General features: G+C 32.1%; 1 protein-coding gene across 5 annotated transcripts in view; it reads left to right on the top strand.

The window, feature by feature from the left end:
* LOC127698939 (galectin-4-like) overlaps positions 1 to 12,183 on the top strand; it is a 55,510-nt gene that overhangs the window by 5,694 nt on the left and 37,633 nt on the right. For 4 of the 5 annotated variants that reach the window (XM_052202703.1, XM_052202702.1, XM_052202701.1 and 1 more), the window contains exons 3-9: positions 1,167 to 1,255; positions 1,956 to 2,283; positions 2,803 to 2,888; positions 3,401 to 3,602; positions 4,350 to 4,469; positions 5,826 to 5,914; positions 7,262 to 7,466. In XM_052202703.1, the coding sequence (XP_052058663.1) occupies positions 1,167 to 1,255; positions 1,956 to 2,283; positions 2,803 to 2,888; positions 3,401 to 3,602; positions 4,350 to 4,469; positions 5,826 to 5,914; positions 7,262 to 7,466 (1,119 nt within the window). Of the gene's footprint in view, positions 1 to 1,166; positions 1,256 to 1,955; positions 2,284 to 2,802; positions 2,889 to 3,400; positions 3,603 to 4,349; positions 4,470 to 5,825; positions 5,915 to 7,261; positions 7,467 to 9,071; positions 9,192 to 10,027; positions 10,117 to 10,608; positions 10,814 to 11,075; positions 11,193 to 12,183 lie in introns of all 5 variants that reach the window. The other variant, XM_052202705.1, reaches the window with a different exon arrangement.

The raw sequence follows: 12,183 nt of genomic DNA, 5'->3' as shown, positions 1-12,183 counted from the left end.
CTATAGTACTAGAGACTAAACAAACAAGAAAACACGTCATTACTTGGCCTCCACAATTTAATATGAATTGCATTCTTCATATGAATTGTACATGAAAGAACATTATCAGACGATGAGTAGGCGAGGGTTTGAAGTTGGTCTCATTTTCAACCCAAGATAACCCGACTACAAAGTTATTTTTATTGTCCTTGTCTTTACATTTGCGATCAAATCAATACAAACCCAATAAATTACAAATACATTTAATCCTGTTATCAAATATTTTAGGGTACGCCTGGTATATACCGGGTTATATCGGTTGATTTAAGAATAGTATATCTATGTGTCATAAATTCATTGATAACCAACTAAAATATTGTGGGTGAGATAGCATATGCATATTCAGCAAAATGGGAAGGTCATAAAAAACTGAATCTGAAGCATTAACTTAAGGTTCCGCGTTCCTTTATCCATTACCTGTTATGAACAATGAATTCATTGGCGTTCAGTGTTTTTGTTATTTTACTTTTTAGAGGGTTTCATCATCTAATATGTATTTTTAATGAGAGGGAAATGATACCAAAACTGTTTGTATGTGTTTTCCTATTACAGCCCAAGTACACCAAACAATATTGTTAACAGCAAGTGCAATAATATTGCTGAATAAAAAAAAAAGATTTACGCAATTGAACAATGACCATGATGCCATCCAACTAGAGTTACGTGCTTGGATGAGTTCAACAGAGTCATTCGAAGATATTGACAATCGCGCCATATCGCTTGAAGAACAATGATCATAATAAAAAAAAACTGAAACATATGTTCTACCACTGTCCAAATTCTTAGCTTTGTACAGATTGTCTATATATTCCACTTGTCAATGATGATTAGAAGCATTTATCTTAATTTATTATTATGAAAAATGCATGTCAATCCTTATATTCTGTTTTTGTCTCCCATCGTATGTGAAGGTTGACATGCTAGTTTTCCCTTAAAAATACATCTACCTCTATCCGATTGTGAAAGTGACAGTAGTTCCAAGTCGCTTTCTCCTTCACCTCCTGCTATATTATTTTGACTTACTTTTTCTTTGTACCTTACAAAAAAGATTCTAGTTTGTGATTATTTAAAATACTACTGTGACTATCCAAGATATATTTTTAAGATGACTAGTTATTTTCTTTTAGTACACACCATCGTCTTTCTATATCCCCAATGGATTACATCCTGGAAAACAATTCATCATGCGAGGAAGAGTCACATGGGGTACCGAAGCGTAAGTCTTTGATTACAATCTTAATGATCTTACTTAGCAAGACTGATATTTGAAGAAATAAATCCTCTACTTAAAGAAGCATTTATGTTATCTCAACTGCTTGACACACATTGGTATACGTATGTCAAGAATATTTCACCCAGCCCAGACTTTTTTGATATAATTAACTGTAGAGACTTGAATAAAGCAAAGTCTGTAAAGCCCTTTAAAATGAACTAAAATAAACATATAAAAGTATGTTTGAAAATAAAATGAATAGTTATGATGAAAATAGTCAACTGTTTCTTTATAAAAATTTCAAACATGTCCTGGATAGATAATTTTATTTCGCTTCTCATATAACTTCTCCGTAAGAAAATGCTTCACAAAACTGAGAATAAGTGACCTCAATCTAGAAATACATAAGGGTTGGTATTATAAAATTCATAAAAAGGATAGACTATGTTAACAGTGTCATTTGCTGGAGGATGAAAAAAAAGATATTTTGTTATGGTACTCTCTACTTTTCCAACCGGACCATCTAAAATGTCTTCCGAACAATTCACTAATCCCAGTGGTACTAGCTTCGTTTTATTAATATCAGCTCATACACTGTACTATAACGGCTTCTTAATATGAGACACGATTCCTATGTTTTATCTATGTAAAAGTACTGAAACTGATTTTTGATCATTATACTGTGCATTTCACGTATATTTAGATTTGCAATCAATTTACAACAAGACACCGACCCACAGGGAGGTGACATCGCATTCCATTTCAACCCCCGACCATCACAAGGAGAAGTAATCAGGAACTCTTGTACTGGTGGTGATTGGCAGGACGAAGAAAAAGATCAGCCACATTTTCCATTTGAAGACGGCAGATCATTCATTCTCCGTATTGAAGTTACTGCTAGTGAATTCAGAACATATGTTAACGGAAAACCATACATCAACTACTCTCACCGTGTTGATTTGGGAAATGTCCATTTCTTACACCTGACGGACGGCGCTGAATACTACGACATCACTTTTGTTGATAGATATGTAAGTAGACTTAAACCAATATGCTTTCAAGATATGTAAAATGCAAAATATGAAACACTTCGTGAAATAAATTAGTAAAGGTTGAATTCGTTTCAATTTTTAATAGCAATAAACACGGAATAACGATGAAACAACATTTTCATCTTCCTGGTCATTTTGAGGTTTCTAATTTATCATCTAGCTGGTATACTACATTTTGAGGTTTCTAATTTATCATCTAGCTGGTATACTAGTAATTGCAACGTCGACAATAAAGTTCCTAAGTGTAACATAACAGGAAAACGATGCATAGTACTGTAAAAGAAAAATCAAAAATTGAATTCGAAAGAGACAAATAAAACAGCATACAGAGACTCAAGACAATTGTATAAAAACAGTAAACATTTGAAATTTAAACTTTTACAGCACGAACTCGAATTAAAACATTGAATAAAAGCACGTGCATTAGAAATGGAAGACTGCTGGTCATGAGGATTTTTTCAAACGAATGTAAATAACACTTGATCTTACGTTTTTAAGGGCTTGCCATATAGAACAGAGATTCCAGGAGGTATGCAAGTCGGAAAAGCCGTTAGAATACGGGGAGCAGGAATGGACAATGAACCGTACGTATAAAAATAGCTCTGCATTTATCCTCATTTCAAAAAGTAGAAGCAGATATTTCATTGCAGTTTGAAAAAAAACTGCTAAACACTAATAAATGCTAAAGCGTCATTATTCTTATCATTTATGTAAACAGACAATTTTGTATTGTCACGCCTGTGACTAACTCCATCCAAAAGGAATTCATACTATTTATTTGATTAAACATTCCTCAAAAGATCTTTCTTTATTCCTGAATATTAAGTTGGACCAATGATAACAGTATGAATTAACAAAGATAAGGATGAGGAAGTTCAAATATTTAATCTGAAGGAAAATGTCGTATTTAATATGAAATGTATTTTTCAATAACCACGTTCATAATGATATATATATAGTAACAATAAAACTTTACTGGTATTTGATGGACTAAAATCGTTGAAGAAATGTAACGTAATAGGTTTGTTCATTGCTCTGTTTATTGCAATTGACAATAGTTTCCACATATAGATAATGATTATTGTTATTGAAATAGATTCAGCATCAATTTTGGATGTGATTGTGAGAATGAGACATGCGCTTTTCACTTCAACCCAAGACCAAACGAAGGTGTAGTTATTCGGAATGCAAACCTTGGTGGCTGGGGAGACGAGGAGAGAGATTATGAGGCAGATTTCCCATTCAGCCCAGGTCAATACTTCGATGCTCTGTTTGTGTGTACTGACGATAAGTATCATGTAAGTAAACCCAGGAATGGAGTAAGATGTCTTGTCCCAGTTGATTCCAGTATTGATTAGTTACATTCGACTACGTCGCAACGGTTAGAAATCAGTCAAAATCAACTTTATATTAAAACAAGAGTCCACAGTCATGCCCCTACCATAGAATATAATTTCAAAATGACCTAGACAGGGAAATTTAACTCACGTGAATCTCATGTGAAATTCAAACGAGCTTACACGTGAAACTCATGTGAACTAATTATACGTGAATCTATGTGAAACTCAAATGAATTTCACGTGAATTTCCGAAATAAAATTATTCAAATAACATCTAAATTTTCAAAATTAATTAAAATCATGAAAAATACAATTTTTTGTGTAAAGTTCACGTGAGATTCATGTATAATCTCGTTTGGGGTGAATTTCACGTGAGCAAAATTTGCCTATGTGTAGAGAGTGTTCAATAACTTCACATGATATTTATTTTATTGAAAAACTAGAATAGTAATATTAAATGTGTACAATGCATTTGTAAAAGTAGAGTTCATTGTAATACGTTGATTATTTAAACAGTCAAGTGATTCAAAATGAAAAAAAAACATAGTACAATTCAACAGGAATACAACTAAACAATAATGTCATTCTAAATATGTACATACTTGCTATGTAAAACACTACTCGTCTATTTCAAGTCATTTTGTCATGTATAAGTTGTATTATTACAAGATTGTGTATTAAATATGAAAATCTATTCTTATATAGGTGTACGTAAACGGAGAGCATTTTACTGATTTCAATCATCGATGTGGAGTGCCTGATGTGTCTCACTTTCATGTACAGGGAAATATGGACATCAAAGATGTGGAATATTTTGAACCATTGGTAAGTCTTTTTTTAACAACTAAGCATCTATAACGAAAGATATTTGACAAAAAAAGAGTTTTGGTAGAAAGTACTATACAAACATAAATCAAAACTGTAGGGATGAACATGTAAGAACGAGATAGCTGAGGTTAAGATACTAACAGCAAACAATTTGGAATACTAAGACTAAGCGGTATAAACACTTCTAGACTCTTACAGGACAGCTGTCAAATTAAACAAAACATCCCATGAAAATCACTGCCAATTTAAACAAATGTTTGTATTGAACGATGTCCATGATGAAATATTGAATCAGAATCTCATTTACTTTTACTACAGTAGATGGAGACTAGCTACCTAGACAGAATAAGTATTTCCTGCTACGCATGTAGTACCCGTCACATAATTAAAAAAATCACATTTAGTTTGAAGTGTAAAAGACATGAACTTTGCCAAATCTGTTATTTCGACATATTGACGATATGATATAAACCTGAATGAGTTCAAATGTCACAAGTAAGTTGAGAAGCCAAGATGCTATGACCTATTCATGATGACAACTTAGTGTCTTTTGGAGTATAGATTTACATGATTTATAACAAACTTTTCTAAAATTGCCCGTTTATAAATTTTGAAATTATAAAGAAACTAAGGTTTCAACTCCCTCAGGCAAAGTTGACCTTAGATGGATTTGGCTATTTGTTTTAGGTATTTTTGTCATATAGCTCTTCAACTGTTTCGGTACTTATACATCCCTCGGATTTCAAATGTTTGGCTTTGAGCGTTCCTGATGAAGGTAAGTCCAGAAAAGCGCTTCGGACGCATGAAATTATTAAACGTGTTGTTTTCATTTTTTTACAACCGTTCTTCCAAATAACCATGCTAGAATATATCTTAAGATAAGAGTATACTCCTGTTTTTGAAATCACAAAAATGAGAACACTCTCTGGCAAATCTTCTTAACCGAGAAATGTAAACGCCATAACCTGGGGAAGATGTAGCAAGTTTCCTCTCAAAAATGGAGATTGGACAATTGAATACCGTATGATGAAAATTTGGTGTGTTGTTTGTGTTGTTGGGATGCTGTCTAATTGACGTGTGTCTTTTGTCTATTTAGTATTAATAATTTTAATTTCACAGGGATTGTAAGTACTTTCCAAAAAAAGTGAAAGAACATCATCAGTATATCTGAAAGTGCACCTAAAGGACATTGCTAGATGTGTTGGTTGCTGTATGATGTAAAGGCAGCTAAAAAGCCAAACAATTTTTGGTCAATAAATGGTGTAATAAACGTTTGTGTATTTTTAACTAATAAGCTAATAATTTTTGGAGTATAAAAACTTTGTACAGTAACGTGATTGAATTAAATTTTAGGAGGATGATTTTGTGAAACAGGTTCCATCTGGAATGGAGAAAGGAGATGTAGTGGTGTTTAGAGGTTTCATGAGACCAGGAGGCGATGTGTAAGTTGAATTGTAGAATACCAGGAAGATATTGTCCTAAATAGAATATAGTACTACATAAGCTTACAAATGCAGTACATATATTGTGAGATTCAATCATTTCATTGTTTGAAAAAAAAACTTAAGAAATAATGGTATACGAAACGTATATGATAGGGAATTATTTGTAGAAAATATTTTTGCTCTTACATGACTTACTTGTTGCGGAGGTAAAGGCTTTCTGGTTGAAACTTTTGGGTGTAGTAAGAGGATTTCAGAATAAAAACTTATAAAACGTATAGATATATTACTTACCAACAATATAATAAATGATGTGGAATTTATGAAAGTTTTCAAATCAGAAATAAGAAAACTAAATCCAAACATATGTGTATAATTATCATCTTATACATATCAACGACGTGATGTATGTGAGGATTGAAAATTTATCAATTTATTCAATTTACAATTTAATTGACATTTGCAAACAAGTTAGTGAAGTAATTTCTCAATTGATCTTTATACCTCTAAAATAGATTTACATTAACTGTTACAATTTAAATATGAACTGAATTTTTTTCGTCAAAATTACTGAATGTTTCTAGTAATTTTTTATGTCATTAATTAAACTTTCTGTTTGGGTAATTTATTCATGAGACACGTGTTGTATATTTTGTCCAACCACTATGAAAAGATACTCTAAACAGCTTATAAAGAACATACAAATGAAGAGGCTACCTGTAATATATAGTGATATGTTGATGTCACATGTGACTATATCTTTAACACTTTTGTGTTGACAGGAAATGTTATTGATACGTTCATGTTCTGTAAATTTTACTGTTTATAAAATGTTGAACTATTCCAAACACTGAGGTGTTTCTATCCCAGGCACAGATAGATAAGCCGTGTTTGGCACAAATTTTCGGAAGTTATGGTTTTCAATGCAGTTCAACTTCATGTTTGATTTGGCTTTCCAACTTGATTGGAGCACGACTGATGAGTCTTATGTAGACGACGCGCATGTCTGGCGTACCAAATTATAAGCCTGGTATCTTTGATGAGGTTTACAACCATTTAATCGCTTCCCTTGCTGGTGGACTTTTCTGTAAATTTCCTGTAAACCAAAAGATGAATTATTCGAAACACTAAGGTTGTTCTACCTACAGTGTCGTATATATGGAACAGCTTTTCGGATTGTTTTTGGTTTCTAATACTCTTTAGTTTCACATTTGATCTGATCTTCCAAATGTTTTGGTTCTAGTCCAACTGGTGAGCTTTATGTAGACGAAACTTGTATGTGGTACCAAGTTATAAGCCTTTTTAATTTAGAATGACAAAATAAAGTTCAATCATCTTTATTCACAGATTTTCAGTAAACTTTATGAACGGATACACAGCCGATTCAGACATTGCCTTACATTTCAACCCTCGTATCGGTGAGGGACAGGTTATTATGAACTGCTGTACTGGAGGAGATTGGGGCGAAGAAGAAAAAGCAGACATTCCATCTGTTATTGCCGAGGGAAAACCATTTGAAATCAAAATTGTAACAAAGAGGAACAAATTCAAGGTAAAATGCGAAACTTCTGAATCACCTGACAACATTTAAAACTAAGCCTCTTTCATCTTTGTTTAGTATTATCATATACCGGTATGTCCTCACGTATTCAGGCAGGCCCACCTCCGGGTGCGGGATTTTCTCGCTGCGTTGAAGACCCATTGGTTGCCTTCGGCTGTTATCTGCTCTTTGGTCGGGTTGTTGTCTCTTTGACATATTCCTTATTTCCATTCTCAATCTTATTTATACTTTTTGATTTTTAACGTTCCTGGTGAAAGAAAATCCAGAAACGCATTGCGGACGCATATTGCTTCTATGTATTATTTTTATTTTCTAACACTGGGTCGTCAGTTAGTGAGGATATCAATCAGCTTAGTAGTCAGGATTCGGTTGGGGAGATATTTCCCCTGTCGACGAACCCGTCTCTCTCCTTTTTTGGATTTCTCGATTTCTGTTTGTTACCTCGATTTATCTCTAGGTAAACTACTGTCGCCATAACTAACACAATTTATTACGTTCTTTTCTTAAATTCTCCGTTAATAAATTAAACATTATTAAGATACTAAGTATTTAACTCCCTAAGGCAAACTGACCTTAAATGAATTTGGATATTCTTTCTAGGTCCGTTTTGTTCATATAGTTTTTCACATATTTAGATATTTAACCATCCTTAATGGGCTTCCGGTTCTTTTTTAATTTGAGCATTCCTGCTGAAAGTAAATCCAGAAAAGCACTTCTGATCCACCAAATTTGTTAATTAGTATTTTCTTTTTAATATATCTTGGAGAAAATTTCTCTTTCTAATATTATTTGATATCAATGCTATTACTACAAAAAGAGATGAAAGCCAGAAGCCAAAAAGTCAACAGCGAAATTGCCTCAACGTTTCACAAATTTCTTGCAACATGTAAAATCTATCTATACTTACGATAAGTGACAGAACGGAAATATAAAATCAGAACACCGACATTCTCAATAAAACACAGGGCAAATATGCTTACTAAGCTTTAGTGTTTGTAAGAGCAATTTTGATGGTAACACCATTAAATATTTCACTTAACTATAATGGAAAGAAATCATGTATAAAGATGCATTATTTCCCTCGAATATCTCCGAAAACTACTATATTGTATAGAATTATAGTTTTGATCTATATCCACTATCACCAATTACAATCGTATACAGTCAGATCATAACTTATAGCTGCATTCGATGTGTTTTTCTGAGTAAACTTTGAGGAGGTTAGCTCAGAACCAATATTTGGAACAGTAAGATTTTGTTCACGAATGTAGCTATAACAAAAATGAAATCCGTTTGAGGCCTGCTTTGTCTCGGACGACTGAAAACCTTATATTTTTTTTAACTTACAAACTCAGTTGAGAATTTGTATATAAAATGCCAAACACGTTAAGTAGAAGAGAAATAGCCTCGCTAACACAAAACAGTATATCACAAACGTCAACTTTGCAAAAGGTAGTCACAACTTCAATTTTAATTTTGGGTAAAGTTCGTTAAGCATTATTCGTTGCCAACTTAAACTTAAGAAATGTTGTTTCCTGGGTACATTTCTTATTTCATGGTATATTTCTTCTCATAAATCTTCTCATTTTTCTGAAGGTTTATGTCAACGGAAACAAATGCATGAAATTCGATGCCAGAGGTAACGTGGAGGACATCAAAGGAATAATGGTTAAAGGAGAAGCCTTTATCTACCAAGTTAAACTAGAGAGAAAACTGGTAAGTATAAACACCTAATTGCAAATTTGATTTAAATTAACACTATAATATTAGTTATCTTGGTGTAATCAGGGGTGTACAGAATTTTACCGAATTTATTTCTTATGAACAATTCCTTTACTCATTTTTAAACCGGGATGTAAAATTGAAAAATGCTAATGAAAAAATTCCAGTGTTACATTTTTTCAACATCGATGTTGCTGCGCATTGTCAAATACTTTTTTTCTTTATTTTGGGGATTCAGAAAAAAAAAATTGTTATTTTGAATTTTCGGGGAAAAAATTTTTTTATTTAATTTTTTTTTATATAAATTTTTTTTACAAATTTTTGTCCTCAAATTTATTTATTTTTCATTTTTTATATTATTTTTTTTTTTTGACATTTTATTTTTTTTTGTTTTTGACATTTTATTTATTAATGTTTTATTATTTATTTTTTTTTACATTTTATTTTTTTCTTCTTTATTTTGGCAATTTTTTTAATTTTTTTATTTTTTGGCAAAATTTTATTTATCCCGGGGTGAACAAGGTTGGGTGTTATTTACACCGTGGTAATTAACCAATCAGATTGCAGTATTTTTGCTGCATAAGAAATAAGCTGTTTTACAATTGTTTTCCCATAGAGGATAGTTTCCAAATTTCGAGGAGGGTTGAAGATCATCTGTGAAACCAATCTGGTAGTTGTGAAATCGACATACACAAACAAGTCTCCTTATTTTGTATAATGTTTACATTTAAGTAAATTAAATATGTACTTTTTTAGACTTGTCAAAATGATTGTGGAATATTTTTTTTTAAAAGCTGTCTTAATATCTAATATTAATGCTGTTTTAACAGGAAAAACCAGTTGTAGAAAGTCTACCATTTGGTCTTAGAGAAGGTGGATGGGTCGTTGTTCAAGCCATTCCAAAGAAAGGCTCAGAAGGGTAAGACATATTTTTAAAAATTACCGACAAAAAGTATAATTTTATACATTTGAATTGCTCAGGTATCAAAATAAATAATTTATCATTGTTACCTTATATGAAGGCTTTAAACATTTACATGTATAACGTAATGTGTTCTTCCGCTGACATTATAAATCTTTCTCACTTGTTTTTTTTTAAATATCACAAAACCCGTGCCAGTGCTATTTATTTGTATGAATAAATGATAGTATCTTCAGTTTATATATATAGACAATAGAGGTGGTTCTGGACATTTGGCTATTAATGAAGACTTATTATGACAACCTCCGGACGTGTTTTTGTATTTTATTGTTTTTAACTATAACGTTATGCTCGACGTCCTTTTTATGCATCAGTTTGCAGCATTTCTTAACTAATGTTTAGAAAAATCATATATCCCCAAAAGTTTAAATGTTAATTTGTTATGTTTAATGTACCCATTTTATAATTTTGAATAATGTCCACTTATAGCTTTGCTGTAAACTTATGCTGTGGAGAAGATGATGACTGTGATGTAGCATTCCACTTTAATCCACGTCTACAGGAAAATTGCTCCATTCGAAACACGTTTTCTGGTGGAGAGTGGCAAGAGGAGGAACGTGACCAACCATGCTTTCCATTTGAAAAGAAGGAAACCTGTGAAATTGCGATTAATATAAAGTCCGATAAATTTGTGGTAAGGGATTATTTCTTGAAAAAGATTATCATTTCACAAAACGTTGAAAGAAGTAAACATTTGTATTCTGTATGTTTATTTTCATCTCTCGCCGACAATTATTTGACAATTTGACGAAAGAGTCGATTTTTCTATGTATAAAATAAAGAAATAAAAACGATAATAGCTTTCTACAGAATGAATCATAATTTTATTCACATCTCTTCAAAAAGCCGGTGTTTTCAATATTTAATTTGCTTACCAAATATTGCTTTGATTTTAGACGTATGTAAATGGAGAACATTATGTAGACTATAACCACAGACTTTCACTAGACAGCGTGTGCCATCTGAAACTAACGGGAAATGCAGAATTTTATGAACCAGAGTTCTTATAAAAGGTAATAATCGTGTAAAAAGTACACCATTTACTCAGGGTATCATCCGCCAAATAGCCAGTGCTTTGCAACAGACATGACTTTTGAAACATACTTTTCTAAAATTTTCGATTGATAAACTGATAAATTATGAGTGTTATAAGAGCTCATAAAAAATACAAGGCTTTTAATTTGGTACGCCAGACCATCGTTTTGTCTACATAAGACTCATCAGTGCCGTTCGAATCAAAAACCAAATAAATATTACGAAGTTGAAGAGCATTTATAACCGAACTTCCAAAAAGGTTATAAGGTTCCAACTCTTTCAGGCTGGTTTTGGGTTTGGTTGTTCTTTTTAAGTCACTTAAAAAAGACTTTTTTAAAGTCTCTTTTGGTCATAAAGCTTTGTTAAGTATCTATACCTCCCCCTGGCTTTCAAATTGTTGGATTTGATCGATATTGAAGCAAGTAAATCCACCAAGTGTTAATTTCATTTACCAAAATAACATTGCATTGCATTTTCAGAACGGAATTGATTTGATGGCTCAATAAAAATGCCTTTGTTGCGCTTTTTACATCGCGATGAACGTGAGGGCATTCCGATGTATTGCTATCACCTAGATTTCCATTACGTAAATTTCGTTTTGGGTTTGTAACCGATCTATAAACATAATAAATATGCGGATATTAACGAGTGCAAACTAACATTCCTTATCGTTTGTAAATTAAATTCATCTCTTCAATGAATACTGATAAAAATATTTTTGTTTAGAACATAAATTAATAATATGAAAATGTTTTGTCGTTAGATATATATATATATATAAGTAAAAAATCATTGACAATATCTATGCACACGTACCGAAAAATTGTGTTAAAGCATGCGGAAGAATATCTCAAGAATCCCGGCAAGGACCGGTAACTCTGTAATTGTTTTTGAGGGAAAATATGAATGCCTACTCATATCCAATCTTTTAGAAAAATCGAATTTTTACAGAAGAGTGTCCACCATGCA

Source organism: Mytilus californianus, unplaced genomic scaffold, assembly GCF_021869535.1.
Source record: "Mytilus californianus isolate M0D057914Y unplaced genomic scaffold, xbMytCali1.0.p SCAF_4, whole genome shotgun sequence".
In the NCBI taxonomy this organism is placed as follows: Eukaryota; Metazoa; Mollusca; class Bivalvia; order Mytilida; family Mytilidae; genus Mytilus; species Mytilus californianus.
This window is presented reverse-complemented; position numbering and strand designations above follow the sequence as displayed.